Consider the following 22,169-nt stretch of genomic DNA (forward strand, 5'->3'; position numbering starts at 1 on the left):
ACTTAGCTTTGTGTAGTAATTTCTATAGGTATATTACAATTCTTAATGTAGCTGATTGGGACATTTTTAGAAGGAAGAAAAAACACACACACCTGTATTTTCTGTCACTTTGGGGAGACAGAGAATGATGGATAACTTGAGGTCAAACGTTTTGATGGATAGTGGGCCTAAAGCTGATAACGTACATTCATTAAATCTGGCACAGTATGGTGAACTTCTGAGAGTAGGGGACTATCAAGTAGTCTAAGGAGGGGTGAACTGGCCCACATTGGAAGCAAGAAGGAAGGAATTTTTTTTTAAGATCAGTATTTATACTTTTGAATTACAGGAAGTGGATATGTCAGATAACATCTTATATTACATATATTTCCCTTGGAATGAGATGTTTATTATGGAATGAAGTAGAAAGCTTGCTTGCAGTGAAAATAGAAGGCAGTTAAATACTCAGCTATCTCTTCAAACTGATTATATTTATTGAGTTTAGAGTTGGCTGAACAAACCACTCTTGTCAGAACAATTTCTGATGACCTTATAAAAAGTTTTACCAGCTAGAAAACAACAAGAACTAAAATATTCAATCTTTTTCATTCTGTTTCAATAGTGGAAACTTGGAAAGCATTTCATTTTGCTATTCTCCAGTTTTGCTACCTGTCAAATAGGAATAATTATGTATACTCCATATTTTATCATAATTCTGAGAGAACAGTTGTCTCAACAGCTATTATCAAAAACAGTTTTATGTCTTTTTCACATACTTAAAATGTGTCCATCATTTCATTGATTCAGGAGCTTTTTTTAATGATACAAGTCAAAACCTGTCCATTGACATTCATCTTGTTTGATTCTTGTCCATATTCTCTCCTCTTTCCCCAGTGGTTCTTGCAATTTTCTGGAGACCTTCTTCACTGACTTCTGATTTTATGGAAGTACCAGTAGAGCACTCTGGTTTTCCATCCATCTTCTCTTTTCCTATTACATTGTTTCTTTTACCCCTATTCTCCTGTGGAGTTCTTCATTAGTTATTTGCCGTATCCTTCTCTTATATGCTATATATCTCTCCATCATTCTGTGTAATAGTAATTTTTAATTCTTCAAAGTCAGTTGAGTTCTCAGGCTTACTGTATCGCAAGAGGACCATCGATTTAATAGGAAATGATGGGCCCTTAATTCTATAGGAAGCATGAGATCAGTAAAGGAGTTTTGCAGTTTTCCAAAGGTACCTCATTCTACTCTCCGCTTCCTGCTGAACTCTGTTAAATTATTTGTCTATACTGTCTGATAAACAAGCCCCATAGATTTGCCATTCAAGTGTGTTTTGAAATCTTTCAATAGATTTTATTCATCAACTCTGTCTTTCCTGTGTATATGGTTAGAAAAAACTCCTTTTAGTGATCTTGAATCTTTCACGATTTTCCACCATGTTCTGCATCTTGGTGCAATCAATGCAATGTACTCTACAGATAAGAGCATCTAGAAGATCTCATTATACAAAAAAGATCCCTTTTCAATAATGAGTCTGCGATGGAACTACATTAATTATGTTTTAACCTATGAAAGGACAATGAGGTGATATTCAGTTGAAACAGTGAGCACTGGAACCGTGGTGGAAAGAACATTCGATGCAGAGTCCATAATATCTGGGGTAGTTAGGTGTCACAGTGAACAGGGTGCTGGACCTGGTGACAGAAATACTCATATTCATGAGTTAAAACCTGCTCTCAGACTCTTACTAGCAATGTGACCCTGGGCAAGTCACTTAACTCTGTTTACCTCAGTTTCCTCTTCTGTAAAATGAGCTGGAGAAGGAAATGGCAAACCACTCTAGTATCTTTGCCAAGAAAACCCCAAATGGAGTCACAGAGAGTCAGATATAACTGAAAAAAAAAAAACTCTACAGCAACTATAACACCTGGTTTGAATCCTACCTTGATGACTTACAAGGTATGACCTTGGGAAAACCATTTCAACCTCTCAAATCTTTAGTTTCTTCATCCAAAAAAGGGGAAGAATAATACTTGTATTGTCTACATCTCAGAATTAACTTGAAAAGCAAATGAGAGAAATATTTATAAAGTCCTGTTATCATTTTGGAGAAAATGGAATTTTTCACTACTTTTTATATTATCTTTCATTTTTTGTGCAGATGGTCAATAGTAGAAAATAATGTTACTTTTTTGCTCTACTACTGTATACCTGTGATAATTTATTTTGAGCTCTGAATAATATGAAGTAGCAATTAAAGAGTTAAAATTACTTCAATACAATATTAAATACATATGATTTGGGGCAGAACAGCAGAAAACCAAAACAGCAAACAACCAGAAAAGCTAAGCAAAATTTAATGTTTGACTGTCATGACATTGAATTTATTTAAAAGGGGCTCACTTTCACAATGAATATTTCAATGATTCATGCTACTTTTGTTAAAGGAGGAAGCAGGAGAATAAAGCCTTGGTCTTCAGCTCTTTATTTTATACAAGATCAATAAAACTTAGCATATGTATTGTAATGACAGAAGTTAATTTCAATTTTGCCAATGAGCTCACCACAGAAATTTTAAAAATTGCAATAAATTACTGTGGCTGCGACTCATTATCATAGCAGGAAATGACATGAATCTCACAATTCATATGAAATGAGACACTGTCATTGCTATTGCATTAATTTCTAAGCCATTTGTCATTTGTAATAGTCTTGTAAATGCCCATCTTAGTACAGTTTTCATTCCAAATGAGTTAAAATGTATTTTGAAGATTTTGCTACTATTATTTTTTAGCATTCATATGTTGGGTGGAGAGGAATCCATTTGAACTATATTTTTTCATATTTAACATTTGTTCAGAAAGTCAGTTATGGTAGTCTCATCACTTATCTACTTTATAAGAAAGAGCAATTATTACTCAAATATTAATATTTGTATGTATAGATTTAGAAATTAGAAAGAGTTCTTGAATAAATACCATATGATAACTTTATTGTGAGATATTATGGGCATTTATTGTATGGATAAAATATTTCATTATTTTTAAATTGATGGTGTTGGATCAGATTATCTACGATGTTCCGTCAGTGCTAAATTAAATCAATTAATTAAATACCTACTTTGTGCCAGATGTTTTGAGAAATCTCAGTTCAAAAATGTTAACATTAGCAAAGTGCTGGATAAACTGGCAACCATTTGGATCTACTCCTTGTTGAGTTGTTCTTCCACATGTATAGGGGAATAATTTTAGGTATATGATTTTTCTAATGGTGTTTATTTGCAAATAATCTATCTTTTTATTATGAAAGAGAGACTTTCTAGAAAATAGTCTCTAAATTTCTAGAAGGCAAATAAAGTTCCATTACCAAATGAGAAATAAGTTGTCACAGAAGAAAAAGTCCAGCAACCGACTGAACAAAATATTTGTGATGAGAGAGTTTGGATAGTACGTATCCCTTGGAATGTTTGCCACTCTGGTATAATACTAGTGTGTTATGTCTCCTGGCAGAGAATCTATGTCTAGCAGTTCATTTTTATTTTGCTCTATGCATTTTGCACTGCATTCCAGATTCCAGAATTTCCCTTCCAGTGTCAGTTATCCTCAGGCTTAACTTTTCCCTAGATTATAAGGATTTGTGCTTCCTACAGATTCCCTACCTCAGAAATCATAGCTCCTGGAAAGTTATCTCATCATTCTGTTTATATAGGTATGTATGCATTTGATAACAGGACTGGGTTATGATATTAACTGTCACTAATAGGTACTATCAAACAAAGGACAGCTTGATTATTTAAGATCAAGGCCTCATATTAGATAAAACACTTTTCCCTTACTTTATCAACTTTTTAATTATGGAATTTAGCATCTGAGATTAACAGTAAAATATACAAATATATATGGATTTTCTTTTTACTTTACTCCAAGTGTCTGGGATGTTTCAGCATAAATTTAAGTCTTTATAAAGAATAAGTGTATCTTTTGTGTACAATTATATATTTCAGTGACCACAATAACTAATTATTAGCATTGACAGATAAGATGTTTTCATTAACTCTGCACATTTTAATGGGGGAAGCTGAGTGGTGGAGTAGATAGAGTGCTAGGCCTAGAGTTATGAAGCTTTTATCTTCCTGAGTTAAAATCTGACCTTAGTAACTTGGCTAGCTGTGTGACCCTGGACAAGTCACTTAACCCATCTTTGTCTCACTTTCCTCATCTATAAAATGAATTGGAGAAGGAAATGCAGTATCTTTGCAGGAAAAACCCACATGGGGTCATGAAGAAAGAACTGAAACAATTGAAAAAGAACATCATATTTTAGTGGGATATACTGAGCTTTTTTATACATACTCAGGGTGCACATTTAGCTAGCCTATACCTCTTCTTTTACTATGTAATATAAATGTGTAGTAATCTCTATTCTGTGTCATATATATGTAGATAGATAGATAGAGAGAGAGAGAGATATGCATTCAGATTGCTATAGAAAAACAAAGATGAGAATCCTAAACATCAAACCAGTAGGTTTAAATGCTTATTTTCATACATATATACACACACACTTTAAAAATAAATTTAAAATAAACGCCATTAAGACTGAATCATTTATTCTAGCTCTTTTAGTAGGTATGTATTTGTAGCATCAATATAATATTCACATATACCTACATGGTGCTCAATAACATATAAACAGACTCTCCTTGTAAAAGACAGAAGCAAAACATTTATTCAGATAGTAGAAAACCAAATCTCAGCACCAGGAAACAGAATCTATCATAGCAACATAGAACTTAATGCACTACAATGTAATAGAGAGCCACAATATCCTTTAGTCTTTCCACAAGCCAACACAAGCTGCAACCACCAACTTTTACTCACAAGCCTTTCTCTTTGCTTGAGCATCTTCTCTCTCTCTCTCATCATCTTGCTGCTCTGACTCCCAGTTTCCTGTGGGCTCTGCTCTACCCTTCAGCAGACCCCTTCTGCCACAGGCTCCATGTGACTACATTTAGCCTTTTAGGGGACATAGTATGTTTTCAAAGCAGGGAAAGTTTTAAAATTCTCTTAGACTTATTAACGGGCAGGGAAGATCTTCAAATTCCCATTCCCATTACATTCAACCATTTGGGGTCATCATTCTGGCTAAAGGCATACGTCCTTCCAATAGTCTATTATTCATATTACGTAAAGCAGTGAACAAATTATCTTTCCAATGTTTATATGGATTTTTAGAACTTAATCTTCCTTAACTGTTCTTTCATTAATCCATTCATTCTTTCAGCTGGCTCAGATTACATACTATGGAATATGATATATCCATTCTGTACTGTTTAATATACAATATTTCTTCATTTCATTACCTATGAAATGTTACGCATTCTCACTTTGAATCTGCATTGGGGTTCCAAAATATAGATTTAGGAGATCTAGAGTTTTAGAGGTATTTTTCTGGGTTGCATTCTTTTGGGTTATTTTTTGCTTTTTGAGGGGGAATGGTAGGGCAATTATGGTTAAGTGACTTGCTCAAAGTCACATGGCTAGTTTTGTTGTTGTTGTTGTTATTGTTTTGTGTGTGTGTGTGTGTGTGTGTGTGTGTGTGTGTGTGTGTGAAGTGTCTGAGGCTGGATCCGAACCCAGGTCCTCCTGACTCCAGGGCCAATGCTCTACTCACTGCATCACCTAGCCGCACCTCTGGGTTGCATTCTTATAAAGACAAGCCACTAGTATACCTGAATAGGTGCCAACACAAGTACATATATATCTGCATCCTTTATCTAGTGGTAGTGGACCAATATAATATATTTGCCATATTTGGGCTGGTACTTTTCTCCTTGCTATCTCTCCAGTTACTACCTGAGGAACAGTTTGTTCTTTTTCCAGTTAACATATATGACATTCCTCTGCTATCTCTTTTAACATTGAATGAGAGATACTAATCTTGATCTTGTGGCCACCAGTGTGTAGTGCGGATCCTAGATGGCCACCCATTTGGTGGACCCATTTTGCTAGTACCTGGATCATAAGTTGTTGTCTTGTACTCACATTCTGGAGTGGTGAGGGCCACATGAGCATCTACATGAAAAACTGATAAGGTCGTAACCAAAGACATGTCCCAAATATCTTCCCATAATTCTTTGTCCCGGCCTTGTTTACCATGAATTTCCCAATTTTGATTTTTCCACATGGGCATGCATGTAGCTAACCCATTAACTACTGCCCATGAATCAGTGAAAATATGACACTGTCCTCACTCTCCTGTTTTGATGACTTCATGTACTGCCATAAGTTCTGCTTATTGACTCCTTCCACCTATCCCAGTACTTTGCAAAGTGCACCTAGTGCATGGATTATAGGCTACTGTTTTCCAATGTCTTTTATGACTCAAATATTTTGCTGTCTGATCAGTAAACCATGCATGTTTCTTCTCTTCTTGAGTTAATATCCTTCATTCCATTTTACTAAGAACTGTATCAACTGTTGCTTTGGTTCAGGGGATGTATCATTTCCCTCAGTTTCAATGCTTGCTATAGATTCATGTAGAATAGAAACTCCACTTTTGCCTGTTTTAGCCCTCTTTTGAATATACTATTTCTATTTAATTATGCTGGCCTCTTGGGCATGTCCAATTCTTTGGGAAGCTGGGGTACTCATTACCCATGTCATAATCGGGATTTCAGGCCTTAATATCACCTCATGTCCCAAAGTAAGTTGTTCAGTCTCTACCAAGGTCCAATATGCAGAAAACAACTGCTTTTTTAAAAGCTGTATATGGAACTCCAGATGAAGGAAGTTTCCTAGACTAAAATCCTAAAAGGATATTTTGGCTTTGTTGTTTCGGCCATAAACTCCAGCTTGCCTAATCATCTTGTAGAGTCACTTGTAATTCCACAGGGCCATTTTGCATAGGCCATAAATCTAGGGCCAATTATATAGCAGTTTTGGCTTCTTCCAAAGCTTTGCTCTGCTCAAGTCCTCAATCAAATTCATATTTCTTCTGAGTAACTTTATTTAAGTAACTTTATATATTTCAAAATCTGTCCCAGATGTGGAATGTGATATTGCCAATATCCAAATAATCCTATACAGTTTTGGGCTTCTTTTTTATTGATAGGGATAGGAAAATCCTGAATCTTTTGTGGGACTTTTGAACTAATCTCTCTCAGCCCCTTTTTCCATTGTATACACATAAATTTTACATTTTGAACTAGTGCTTGAATCTTTGCAGGGTTAATTTCCTACCCTTTACTTTTAATATTATCAGTTAAAAGTGTCAAACTCTTCTCCACTTCTTTTACATTTTCCCTCGTGTATCATCAATGTAGTTGGTAAGCTCTACACCAGGTAGCTTTAATTCATCCAAATGTTCAACCCCAGTCCTATGACAGATAGTGGGGGTATGCAGATATCCTTGTAGCATGTGAATGAAAGTATATTGTCTGCCCTACCAAGTGAAAGCAAATTGGTCCCATTGTTTACAGTCTATTGAGATGATAAAGAAAGCATAGGCTAAATCATTAAATGCATACCAAGTCCCATTATATTTCTGGATCCTTTCTATTGAGGTTTTGGTATCTGCAACAACAGCATAAAAGGGAGGAGTCACCTTATTCAATTGTCTATAATAAACTGTCATTCTCCATGTCCCATTTAATTTTCCTACTGGCCAGACAGGATTATTCCATTGTGGGGTTGTAGGTACTAAGATTCCTACTTCAATATATTCCTTTATAGTATTGGTAATTTTATCTTGCCCACTTGGCACACAATATTGCTTTAAAGTAATTACTTCAGAAGGTTCAGGTAAGGTAAATGGGTCCATTTTTATTTTTCCACTAAAAGTGTCTTAATTCCTATCTTCCTTAGTACAAATTGGTATCTTCCTTCAGGTAAATTCAGGATTATACCTCTCAATATATCTATTCCAGTGATATATTCAGAAATGGGTACAATACCAACAGTATATTTTTCTTAGCTAATTGGCCAATTTTCATCATTAGTTTGACCTGTCTGACTGATATTTCAGCCCCTCCCAGTCCTGTGATTGGAATAGGGGTTTCATGTTTGAACTTGTCAGACTTCCCATAAATAAAAGAGGCCTCTGCCCCCCTGCCCCGTTACAGTATTTGATTCAATTTTCCAATACATAGTCAGATTGATATGTGGTCTGTAATCTCATCTGTGTATTTCTTTAATCTGAGCTGGGACTTTGACAATTTCCTGCCCTCCCTTAAGGTGTGATGAAATTGATTACAATGGCTCGAGAGTATCTGTAGGGGCAGCGATTATTTCTCAATTCCATCTGACATTAATCCCTTTATCTCAACACATTTTATATAGTTCATTCAATGGAATACTATCAATTTTTCCAAAATCAACCCCTGCTCTAAGGAGAGCAGTAAGTAGTTATTTTCTTATCAGTCTATTCTGACTTTAAGTCTGTTGGCCATATGAAAATCTCTAAAAGTTTGCTGGACAAAAGGATTCTGCAAATACTTATAAATTTCAAACAGTCCACATTATCTACCCTTACTCCTTTGACTCCTTCATCACTGATTCTTACCATCCAAAGACACCAGTGATTCTCCCATCCTTTGGGGGTATCTGCTTGTTGAGTGAAATCCTCAATTATCTCCCTGATAATTTTTGGCCTCCCTGATTCTCCTGCTTTCTTCTCAGTATAGGGCGAGCTTCTCACCTCATAAAATCTTGGTCATGAAACATTGTATCACTCTGTAACATTGTATCACTCTTCTGGCAGTCATTGTCATAGCAACTGGACTCAGTCTGTATCAGGGAGGCCTGCACATTCCTCTTATTAGGTTTTTTTTCTTTTTTTATGAGCCAAATTCACAATAGCCCTCCCTTCTACAACCTGAGACCCTCCTGTTTGCTCTTCTAAAGCAGAGTCTAAATGCTGAAACACAGCCAACTCTCTCTGCATTTGAGATTTTCTTGTAAGAGATTGTCTCTACTCTTACACATAATACCTGTTATATAATACACATTACCAGTTAGTAAAACCCAGCCCTTCTTGCACACTGCATCCAGCTCTCTCCCAGGTATTATTGGTATTCTTTGCAAACATTTCTAAATCTCTAAGTTCTCCCTTCTGTACACTCTGTTACCAGTTTTCACATAGTCTGGTACTTTTAGACCACCCTCTTGCTAGGGAGGCATAAGTTAAATTCTTCCATCCTGGGACAGCCATTTCTTCTTCTAAATCTCTTCTGTCTCCAAATTTCTTCTTCTAAATCCCCTTTTCCTCCAAATCCATCTGATACCTTGTGATCCCATATTTGCCACCAAATGTGCTGCCAATGCAATATTCTCAGCACCCATGATCTCCAGAAATATTTCTATTAATTATTTCTATTAAATATTATTATTGAGTACCCTGCATGGTGCTTAATTGCATATACAATAGACTCTCCATGTAGAAGACAGAAGCAAAACATTTTTTCAGATACTAGAAAACCAAATCCCAAAACCAAGAACCTGAAAGCCTTATAGCAACATAGAACTTAATGCACCACAACATAGCAGAGAGCCACAATATCCTTTATATTTCCCACAAACCAACACAAGCCTAGCTGTCAAACCCCAACTTTCACTCACAAGCCTGTCTTCTTGCCTGAGTATCCTCTCACTCCCACCATCTAGCTGCTCTGATGCTCAGCTTCCTGTAAGTTCTCCTCCACCCTTCAGAAAACTCCTCCCCCCACAGGCTCCATGTGACTATATTCAGTATATTAGGGAGCAGAGTATATTTTCAAAGCAGGGAAGGTCTTCAAATTCCCTTAGGCTTAGTAATGGACAGGGAAGATCTTCCAATCCCCATTCCCATTTCAATATTTTACAGGTAGATACAAAGTAGTATAGACCATCAATAAATTATATTTTCTATATTAACATTAATTCCTTACAGCTTTTATGAGGTTGCAGATTACTAAACTAGATTTTACATGTGAGAAAACTGAGAATGAACAGTCAGGTTAACTTTTCAAGAACAAACAGCTTGTTAGTGGAGGAGATTAGATCAATCAATCAAACAAACAAACAAACAAAACAAAACAAACAAAAAAACCCAGGTCTTCTGGTTATTTGATCAGTGTTTTTCCTACTACAACCCACTGAATTCATATCATTGCATAATTATTAGTTCCTCTACAAAAAGATTAAAGGCATGTATATTATGAATGTACTTTTAAAACCTAAACAATTTCTTTTGTTTAATCCATAATTCCTTTCTACCCAGGGACTCACCTTGTTCCAGAAGATCCTATCTAATTTTTGTAAGGAAAGAGCTTGACTCCAGTGAATCCTTGTTTTGTTTTTCCAAATAGATCCTTCCTCACATCCTCACATTTTTTTTCTTAATTCTACTTTATAAGTTCCTTCCTTAATATTGATATCTGAAGGGCTTAAACCTCTCTCTCTCTCTCTCTCTCTCTCTCTCTCTCTCTCTCTCTCTCTTTCTCTCTCTCTGTCTGCCTCTCTCTGTGTCTCTGTCTTTCCTCTCTCCCTCTGTCTCTCTCTTCATCTCTCTGTATCTCTCTGTCTCTGTCTCTTAAATTCCAAGGATGACAACAGAACATTGTGGTCAACCCAGTTTTCATGCAACCGCTATCAATTAATTAATTAGAACTTTAAAGTACCACAGAGCCCCTCTAGTTCAAACCCCTCATTTTACAGGTTAGGAAAATGAGGCCCACATAGGTTAAAGGCCAAGGAAAAAGAATTGTCTGGCCTGGAAATGCTGACAACAAGCTGCAGATTTAAGAAAAAATATTGCAAAACTTCCTTTCCTTAGAATCAAGAGAGAGAAAGGGACAAGAGGAGAATTACCCAGAGATATGATAGAAATCTATTCTAAAATTTGATACTTGAGGAAAGAAAGGAAAAATTAGAAAGAACTCTGGGTAGAATTTCATTTCACATAAAAGTGCTTGGTAGTTCATCACTATTTTTTAAAGTACAGTTCCTCTTGCCTTTAACAAAAGCAGATGCAAAAATTGCATCACCAGGAGGCAAGAATCATAATTTTAGAGTTGGAAGGAATTGCATAGATAATTTAGTCCAGACTCCTCACTGATTACTGATCACATAGTTGAGGAAATCAAAGCTCAGAGAAGCCAAATTAACTTTCCCAATATCACATAGTGAGTCAGTATCAAGGGCAAGATGATGACTAAGGTCTCTTGACATATTTATTAGCCTTTTTCCTTCATGGTGCAATGGAATGGTTCAATTTGGAATGACAAGACCTAGATTCAAATCCTGACTGTAACGGATAATGTCAGTGTCACTTTGGGAATGTCATTTAAGTTGTCTGGGACTTGGTTTCCTTAACTGTAAAATGAGAGATTGGCTTTTGAGGTCTCTTCCAGCTCTAAATCCCATGATCCTATGATCCATAGAAGTCAGGTCAGTTTGGGGCGGCCAGGTGGCTCAGCGAGTAAGAGCACCGACTCCAGTGTCGGGATGACCTGGATCAAATCCGGACTCAGATACTCAGCACCACACCCAGAAATAACTGGCTGTGTAACCTTGAGCAAGTTACTTAACCCCGATTGCTTATAAAAAAAAAAGAAGTCAGGTCAGTTCCTTCTACAAATGGTATACTCATTACTGAATATGTGTATCAACCCATGGTATATTCCTGTAAGGTAAATTGTGAATCGGGGAAAGGGGGAGATATGCCTTTTGTTTTCCTAAATTCCCATGCTGTAATTGAATATATAAAGAAACTTTTAAGTGCTTTTCAACACTCCATCATTAACTATCCTAATGATAGCAGCAACTAGCCAACAATGTTATCCCAGTGACAATTAAATATTTAGTATAAATCTGTGATTACTATAATTTAGGGTTTCTGAAAATGATGGTTATTATGTTAAGTACCAATTAATTATTAAAACTATATGTTTCCTTGACTCTCTTGGTGACAACAAAGTGTGCTGCTATTAGGGAAAGTAGAAATTGAGAGTTCCCTTAGGTCTCTTAAGCAATCCTGATGGAAAAGCAAGTTCAGTGTAAAGGTCATGATTCCTTCTGCTGAGAATTGATTTCAGAATTGCTTCTTTAAGGAGGAGGATGCATCGGAAGATTTCTCATTCTATCTATGGAAGAGCAAGGAAAACAATTATGTAGCACTAAGGTCTAATGGGGCACGGAGACTAGAAATTTGAAGGTCAGGCTTTAGAATGTTTTGCCTTGGGAGAGTGTGCTTGTGTGTGTGTGTGTGTTTGTGTGCGCACACAGGGGTGGGTGGGTGTGTGTGTGTGTGTGGTGTGTGTCTGTGTGTGTGTTCAGAGTCTCAAGAAAATACATTAAGTGGCTTGTATGTCTGTGTCTCTTTTTGTTAAATGAAAATATAACTTTTTTTTTTGCTTGCCTTTTGGAGGGCAATTGGGGTTAAGTAACTTGCCCAAGGTTACACAGCTAGTATTTTTGTGTGGGTGTTAAGTGTCTCAGGCCGGAACCGAACTCTGGTCCTCCCGACTCCAAGGCCAGCGCTTTACTCACTGCGCCACCTAGCCGCCCCCCCCCCCCAAATATTACTTCTTAAAATTCATTTGAAGTGTTTCTTTAAGATAAGGAAAGAGCTGTGCCTCATCTGGAAGGAAAGAATATATATACGGCACAGTTTCGTATATTATCTCTCTTTTCAGAGTTGACTTTTGATCTGGAAAACATCTTCGTGGCTATGATGAATTAACAATGAATTATGAATATCACACAAATGTTTCTAAAATAGGAAGATAGAGTTAAACATGGTCATTTATTGATATGACAGAAGTAAGCATGAAAATAGTAGTCTCATTTAGTGTATGTGTTTTTAATTGTTAAGCAAATGATAATTTCAGGATTTTATTTCTGTCCTTAATGCTTCACAATGCTAGAGGATTTGTTGTTTTTTGCAAATGGTCTGACATGGCAGTCTACCATCACTTACAAGCAATTTAATCTTCATTACAAATTAATGAAGTGATAATTGCTCTCTGCAACCTTTTATGTGAAGAACATACCCGTGCTGTTTGCATTATCTTGCAATTTATATCTCTATATCCAAGAGCTTGCATTAGCTTGCCAAATTAGAATTGAGAAGAAAAATGTTAAGTGACGATGAGATAACCATAATTAAAATAATATTTTACATCAAGTCATTGAAGTCCACCACTGAGCATGTCTTTTCTTCTTTAGCATATAGCCTAGTGTTGCTCATAGTATATAATAATTCTAGTTGTTCGCAGTGAATTCTAATGCACATGTACAGTGAAAACGTAGTGTGTACATATAATTGCAAAGTAAATTCACATTTTGTGAGTTATGATGTTATGATTTCATTTTTTACAAGTACTACACAGAAAGCACTATATTCTCTTGAGTTTTTATGTTTGTTTTTTGTTGTCAGGTTGTTAAGTTGTTTTTCATCATGTCCAACTCTTTTGTGACTCCATTTTTTATTTTCTTGGCAAAAATACTGGAGTGGTTTATCATTTCCTTCTGCAGCTCATTTTACAGATGTGGAACTGAGGTAGGGTTAAATGACTTACCCAGGGTCACACAGCTAGTAAGTGACTGAGACCAGATTTTTAACTCACAATGAGGAATCTTTCTGATTCCAAGCCCAGTGCTCTATTTACTGAACCACCAAGTTACCCTGTGAGTTTTTATTCTCATTGTATTAAATTTTGTGAATGTGTAGAAACACATTGTAAAGATATTGAAGTAGTCATTAAAAATTTGGTTTCCTGGAACTTATTCTTTCTGTCATGTGTGTGTGTTTATGTGTGTGTGTGTGTAGCTCTTAGCATTTTACATGTGATGTTAGTAAAAATGCATGAATTATATATTTTGCACTCATCTCTGCCACACTCCCAACAGTTTCTCATGTCATACTTTGTATAGAATAGCTCTTATGGAATGTTTGTTTCTGCTTATAAAAAGAAAAGGATAAATATTTCCTTTGCTTTAACATAAATCCTAGAAAGAACCAATGAATCAAAGGTGAGATGTTGGAAATCTTAGATTTGAAAGAGAATTTTGAATTTACAAAACTCCCAGTAGCAACGTGATATGTGCAACTAGTTTGCACCCCTCAGATTTTCTTCACAAGCACATTCTGAGAAGAATTTTTTTTAAAGTACACTATATAGAGATGGCCAGGTAGCACAGCGAGTAAGAGCACCAGCTCCAGTGTTGGGATGACCTGGAGATCGAATGCCGGGCTCAGATACTTAGCACCCACCCAGAAACACTGCAAGTCACTTAACCCCGATCGCTTTAAAAAAAAGTACACTATATAAAGAAACACCTATTTTGTATGTTCTACATTTTATTGCATGTATTATTCTACATATCCTAAATGAATCTGGTTTGCAGAATAGATTTAAAAGCTTAAAAGAGAGTGGAATCAAGGAATATAGTGAAGAGACTATTGAAGTACTACAGATAAGGTTATTAGGGACTTCTGTTGTTCTGACAGAGAGATGAGCAGCTGTATTTAAAAATATAAATAATAAAAGAAATAAATGAGATAGGGAGCAGAGTCAAGATGGTGAAGTAGAAACATGACCTCCCTGCGACTCTGGCTTCCACCTTCTCCAACCCATGTAAAAAGGGGACTCTAAAAAAACTTTGGAACTGCAGAATCCAAAAATGACACAGAGAAGCTAACCTCTCACTGAGGACAGCCCGGCAGGCCAGCAGGAGTTGGACATCACAGTGCTCTGGGAGCCGAGCCCAGCCCCATGCCAGGGTTTTAGTCCCAGGGCAGGCCTGACCAAGCCCCAGCAGTGGGACTCAATATCAGCAGCAGCTGTGGCCGTTTCCAGATTTATCAACACGTAGATGTGAAGGACAAAGTTAGAGGTGAATGTAGTCTGGAATTTGGGATCCAGTAAGTGGGAGTGCATGGCTTTTGTCCCCAGGGCGAGAAGCCCCTGAGATGCCAGCACAGCCAGCCAGCACCATATGGCAGCTTTAGTTCCTGGCCTGCAGAGCATCGGGGGACCAAGCACCAGTCTGAGGGGTAATCACTCTTGCTTTAACCCTCTTGGATCTAGATTGCTGTCTAGGGTGGAGGTCCTGGGTGTGGGTCCAGCTTCCTAGAGTGTGTGGAGAACTCAGAGAGGGCACCCATCTAATACCTCCAGCAGCTGATAAAACCCAAGCTTTGGGACGAAAGATCCCCTGTCTGGTGGCAGAGGCCTACTGTGGCAAAAAGCCCAGGGGTCAAGTGACTGAGGGGTGACATGACCAGGCAAAGGAAACAAAGCAGACAGAAGATTCCAACATTAGACTCCTATTTTGGGGACAAAAAAGAGAGCAAAGCATGGAACAGGTGGAAGACAGTAAAGTCAGAACTCCTGCACCAAAAGCTTCAAAGGAAAACATGAGCTGGTTACAGGCCATAGAAGACCTTAAGAAGCAGATAAGAGAAATAGAGGGAAAATTGGTAAGAGAAATGAGAAGGATGCCAGAAAATTATGAAATGAGAGTCAACTGCCTGACTGAGGAAAATAACACCTTGAAAAATAGAGTAACTCAAATGGCAAAAGAGGCTCAAAAAGGCAATGAGGAGAAGAATGGCTTAAAAAGCTAAATTTGCCAGATGGAAAAAGAATCTCAAAAGCTCAATGAGGTGAATCATTGCTTCAGAATTAGATTGGAGCAAATGGAAGCTAATGACTTTATGAGAAATCAAGATGCTGTTAAACAGATCCAAACAAATGAAAGAATAGAAGGCAATGTGAAATATCTCATGGGGAAACCCACTGACCTGGAAAATAGATCCAGGAGAGATAATTTAAAAATTATTGGACTACCTGAAAGCCATGACCAAAAGTAAGAACCTAGAAATCATCCTCCAGGAACTTCTCAAAGAAAACTGCCCTGATATTTTAGAACCAGAGGGCAAAATAGAGGTTGAAGAATCCACCGGTCACCTCCTAAAAAAATCCCAAAATGAAAACTTCTAAGAATATTATAGCCAGGTTCTGGAATTCCTAGATCAAGGAGAGAATATTACAAGCAGCCAGGAAGAAACAATTTGAATGTTGTGGAAACACAATCAGGATAACCCAGGATCTGGCAGCTTCTACACTGAGGGATTGAAGGACTTGGAATATGATATTCCAGAGGGCAAAGGAGCTGGGATTAAAACCAAGAGTCACCTACCCAGCAAAACTGAGTATCATGTTTCAGGGGAAAACATGGTCATTCAGTGGAATAGAGGACTTTCAGGCATTCTTGCTGAAAAAACCAGAGTAGAATAGAAAATTTGACATTCAGATACAAGAAGCAAGAGAAGCATGAGAAGGTAAACAGGGAAAAGAAATCATAAGGAACTTATCAAATTTGAGCTATTAATATTCCTACTTGGAAAAATGATAATTGTACCTGATGGAAGTAGTTGAAGGGAATAGAAATATATATATATATATATATATATATATGTCTATATATGACTGTATATGGGCATATGAATACATATGTTAATGTGTGTATATATGTTTACAGGTATACATAGATATAGGGCACAGGACCAATTTAATAGGAAGTGATGATACTTAAAGTTGAAATTAAGAGGTGAGAGAGGAATATAATGAGAGGAGAAGGAGAGAGATAGAATGGGATAAACTATCTCATATAGAAGAGGCAAGGGATAATGTTTACAATGTAGAAGAAGAATAGGAAGGCAAAAGGGAATGGGTCAACCATATTCCCATTGAATTTGGGTTGAGGAGGGAATGAAATACACACTAAATAGGGTATTTCACCCTCCAGGAAAGTAGCTGGGGAAGGGGATCAGAGGGGGGATGATGGAAGGGAGGTCAGGCTGCAGGGGAGGGAATTTGGAAGCACTCACTTTTGAAAAGGGACGGAGAATAAAACAATTGGGAGGTGGCATAAGAGGGAGGGAAATATAGTCAGTCTTTTACAACATATCTACTTTGTTATTGTTTTGCATTAGCTACACATGTACAACCTATACTGAAGTGCTTATCTTCCCAGTAAGGGTAGGCATCAAAGGAGGAAGGGAATTAATCTGGAATTCAAAGTTTTAAAATCAAATATATATATATATACTAATGTTAATACTATTTTACATGTAATTGGGAAGCAACATATACAGGCACTGGGGCATAGAGATCCACTGGAGAAGTCGAAAGGGGTATTGAAGAAAATATGGGAGAGAGCAGATGGTAGGAGGGAATATCCTGTGGGACTGCTAGTTTGAGGCCGTGGGTAGGGAAGAAATGGGGAGAAAATTTGTAACTCAAAATCTGTTGGAAATGAATGATATAAATCAGAAGTTAATAAAGCGTTTGAAAAATAAAAATAAAAAAAGAAATAAATGAATCATGGATTATGGTGGGGTGATATTATATGAAAACCTTAAAGTAATGATTTGGACTCATCATGCTTCCCAATAAGATAAGGTCTTCCCTCAACTCAGCTCCAGCTACCTCTAGGATCTTGTGAATTTTATCAGTTCTCCATTTTATAAGTTCTTTATTGGTGCTGAGATGAATGTTACAAAACAAAACCCTTAGGGAAAATAGCTTACAGCCTTCTCTAACACAATTTACATGAGACAAATGTCTGTACACATTTTTGTAACTCTACCAGCATTCTTTCATGTTTATTATATGCAATATTTAAGGTGATTACTATGTGTAGTGGGATTAGGTGCAATTGCCTTATGTTGTCTCTCTCCTCTTTCTAATGGGTAATTCCAAAGTTTGCTTTGGGTCATTGAGCATCACTTGATGTGACTGAATCTTTTAACATTCATTCAATCTTTACAATTTCTGTCTAAAGAAAATTAATTGCATAGATGGTGAGACGTGAACTGTTATCATGATGATTCAAAACTCTTTGGCAAAACACCAGTTTGGACCCAAAACCTAGTTATTTTTTTTTCTGGGAAACAACCAACAGATTGATAGATTTATGGCAGTTTAGTCTCTTTTTCCTAAATAAACAAATTTGGTTAAGATCATCTTTTTTTTTTTTACCCCTTCAGCAAAGACATTGGATTGCTCCTTATTTTCTTTGGGCTTGATTTTGAGCTATAAAGCCATGCAATTTACTTGAATCTTGGTTATCTAAAGGAAAATCTGTGCCAGGAAGCATAGACAATTAGACTAAACTTCAGTGAGAGACTCCAGTTTATTATCTAGATTTTATTCATGGAAAGCCGAGGACAGGCATTTTCTAGGCCAAGAAAAAACTTCCCAGAATTGTGTTTTTTTTAATCTAAAAGAACCCCAGTTTAGTGCTTTTACCTAAGTGAGAAATAATGGTTGAATTTTTACTGCTAATTAATTCAGATCAATTCAGCAAACAGGTATCGAGGAATAAGTGTTAATGATAGTAACTTTTAAGTATGCTACATGATCTCATTTGACTGTCACAACCATGCAAGATAGGTGATGCTGAGATCCAGAGAGGTTATGTAACTTGTCCCTGATCAGACAGCAAGTAACCATGAGAAGCAGTGATTGATCTCACATGTCTTTTGACAAGAAATCTCACACCCTTTCAGTTATACTACAAGGATCTTTTACCATATGTTGTGGTCTATAGTGGAATAAAGAGAAATTTAAGCTTAATTCTTGGTCTCATGGCAACATAAATACAAAGATAACTATGAGACATGATGAGTCCTTTATAGTTGTACACATCAGAGTACTTTGTGAGGCTCATGAGAAAATATGATATTGATGGGAGAAATCAGGGAAGTCAATTCATGAATATAAGGTTGTTTTTGTCCATTTTCCAAGAGGACCGTGACATCAGGAAAATGATGACTTGCAGTTGACTCTGATTTGAGTGAGAGAGGGATGTGCAAGGTCACCAGCTTCACTTTCTCCTCCAAAGCCATCTGCATCCAGGGGCCTGATATTCAATAGCACAACTATATGCAGCCTAGGATGCAATGGGAGACCCTGACCCTTTTAGTCTAAGGCGTTTTCAGGTTCTCACTTTGAGTGAGGCAATGCCCATTCAGTGAGTATGCCTCTTTAGGAAGTTAGTCAAGGGATGGCCCCTTTAAAAAAATAAATAAAACGGGAGGGGAAGACCCTCATGTTTGCTGGCCAAAAGATAAACAGTTACTATTTGATTTCACTCTGAGCCAAGACGGCCCAAAAGACAGCCACTAAGTGGAGCTTGGGCAGGGACCTCTTGGGGTTCAGTCTAAGACCTTCAGAGTGAAATAGGTGAGAAAAGAAGGAAGGAAGGAAGGAAGGAAGGAAGGAAGGAAGGAAGGAAGGAAGGAAGGAAGGAAGGAAGGAAGGAAACCCCAAATTAACTGGGGAGCTTCCAGTCATCAAAATTTACCTTCCTTTGGAGAAGAGAAGGAGAGGGAGAGGTCAAACAGAGTTACCTCACTGGCTGGCTCCCAATTCACTTAGCTCAGACTACTCACAGGTTCTATTTGTCCTTTGTTTTCAAAGATGATCTGACATCAAGAAATGAATATGGCGGGGAAGGATTAAAGTCATAGGAAATAATGTGAACAAAGACATGGTGGCAGAAATTATAGTACAATTTTAGAGGGTAGAGACTATTCCATTTTGTGCATAAAAGAAAGAGACGAAGGTTGGAAAGGTAGGGTGGAACTAGAGTGTAAAATAATTTTGATTAAGACTAAGGCATTTGATTTGTACTTGGGAGACAATAAGAAGCCATTGGTGAATTTTGAGCAGAGGAATAACGTGCTTTGATTGATATACATTAAAAAAGATAAATTTGGTGTTGATATTCATGATCAATTGGAAGTAGAAGAGAATGGATTCAGAAAGATATAGTGAGAATCTATGTCAAAAATCTAGATATATAGTATTAAGGATATGTACTTAGATGAAAGAAATAAAGAAGAAAGCACAACATGAGACTTGTTAAAAAATAAGTGATGCCACCAACAGAAATAATGGTGTCTATTTTTTGTGTGTATTTAAAATTTCTATGAAATTACTTAGATACTGATATCTCATTTCAAATATAATCATTCTATTAATCAGTTCTTCTTTTGTTGTTTGTTTTTTTAAACTAGTGGGAAGAGATCAGTGGGGTTGATGAGCATTACACCCCTATCAGGACCTACCAGGTGTGCAATGTTATGGATCACAGTCAGAATAATTGGCTGAGAACAAACTGGGTTCCAAGAAATTCAGCTCAGAAGATCTATGTGGAACTCAAGTTTACATTAAGAGACTGCAATAGTATCCCAATGGTTTTGGGTACTTGCAAGGAGACTTTTAACCTCTACTACATGGAGTCAGATGATGACCATGGGGTCAAATTCCGAGAACATCAGTTTACCAAGATTGACACAATTGCAGCTGATGAAAGCTTCACACAGATGGACCTGGGCGACCGTATCCTCAAACTCAACACTGAAGTTCGAGAGGTAGGCCCAGTGAACAGTAAAGGCTTTTATTTGGCTTTTCAAGATGTTGGTGCCTGTGTTGCCTTAGTATCTGTGAGAGTGTACTTTAAAAAGTGCCCTTTTACAGTGAAGAACCTGGCAATGTTTCCGGATACAGTACCTATGGACTCCCAATCCCTGGTGGAAGTCCGAGGTTCTTGTGTCAATAATTCCAAGGAGGAGGAATCACCCAGAATGTACTGCAGCACAGAAGGGGAATGGCTGGTGCCCATTGGCAAGTGCTTATGCAATGCTGGCCATGAAGAAAGGGGCTATGTTTGTCAAGGTAACACTATGCTTTAATCAGTGCTTATATTTATTCTGTTTCTGAGTTGGGAATTCACCTTAGAGAAACCATTGTTTGTTTTTTCTTCAAATGTATATGAAATGACAAAAGTGGATTATAATTTTAAAAAATGATTTGTTTTTCTTTTTGCTTTGTTAATTTATGACTCCCAAGAAAGAGTAACTCCACATTTGTTGTATAGTAGGAAGAGAGCTGGTTTCCAAGGCAAAGGGTGTGAATTTAAATCCCATCTCTGATTATCCTTACTTCTTTACCTCTTAACTTCTAAACAGCTTAACTTTTCTGGGCCTCTTTTGGATAAGATGTACTTTGAGATTCCTTTCAGTTCCAGATCAGCGAAACTGTGCATTATATACATGTGCATATGTCAAGAGTAGAGTGTGACCTACTTTGGTTCCTTCCATATTTATTTTTCCTTGGTTCCTCCAAGGATCTAGCTATAGGCCAACTGGGCAAATGCATCTCATATTTTTAAACTTTATTACACTGTCGGCACTCAGTGAGTGTTATAATAACAGACCTGACAAATTGTGATGACCACTAATGTTGCTATTTAGATAACTTATAGTAATATTTACTTTATTTCTGTAAGTAATGATTTCTACTTCAATAAGATCTTGGTGCCAGATGAACTTTCCTTGAGTGTTAACCATTTAGAAGTTTATTCTCTTTATAATAAAAAATAAGGAACATTTTAGCATGTGATTGCTATTGATGAAAGCTTATGATGCATTATTTGGGCTTTCATATTATTATCTGTGTGACCAATTCAAGTTTTAGAAAGTAGTAATGAATTTTTACCATATGTATTGATTTGAGTCATCATACATCATCACATGAAAAAAAATTATCCATAGGGAAACTGAGCTCAATATTTATTTTCTTTACTTGACTTGCATTATATGCATTAAGGCTTTATAGAAATAGCAGTGAAAGCTATTTTGTATTTTTGTGTGTATATGTCTTTTCTCAATTTTAAATTATGACACACCACATGTAGACTGACCTGTTTTTCAAAATGTTTTGACATTTCACACAATGCAAACAATGGCTATTTAACAAATACATCTGTGGCATTTTAAACTTGTTTATATACCTACAAAAGAAAATATTAAAATTTTTGTGATCACAGGCAATGGAATATTGCCCATTTCAGACTGTCATCTGAATGATAATACTTAGGGCTGCCTGTTTTCTCTGCAAAGCAGTTATTTCCATGGAGGAGTCATTTGCTGAGTCACTAGGCTCTAATTACATATGGAAGCAATGAGTTTGCCTTGGTATTTGATGGTTCTGTCCCAACACACTAAATAAGACATGATATCAGTTTGCTTTTACTCTATATACATTGCTTATGGAAATGAAAAAAGAAACTGAGAGTAAACAATATTTTTATTACAAAGTCTCATGTTATTTAAATCTTTGAAAGGGATAT

At 36.7% G+C, this 22,169-nt stretch overlaps 1 protein-coding gene across 5 annotated transcripts in view; it reads left to right on the forward strand.

Annotated features, from left to right (window-relative positions):
• The window catches only part of EPHA3 (EPH receptor A3), a 531,109-nt gene that overhangs the window by 123,006 nt on the left and 385,934 nt on the right, over nucleotides 1-22,169 (forward strand). For all 5 annotated transcript variants that reach the window (XM_069093931.1, XM_069093930.1, XM_069093929.1 and 2 more), the window contains exon 3: nucleotides 20,053-20,713. In XM_069093931.1, the coding sequence (XP_068950032.1) occupies nucleotides 20,053-20,713 (661 nt within the window). The remainder of the gene's footprint in view (nucleotides 1-20,052; nucleotides 20,714-22,169) is intronic.

This window comes from Petaurus breviceps, unplaced genomic scaffold (assembly GCF_028583685.1).
Source record: "Petaurus breviceps papuanus isolate PSGF00001 unplaced genomic scaffold, PetGlider_PUasm1.0 213, whole genome shotgun sequence".
NCBI lineage: Eukaryota > Metazoa > Chordata > Mammalia > Diprotodontia > Petauridae > Petaurus > Petaurus breviceps.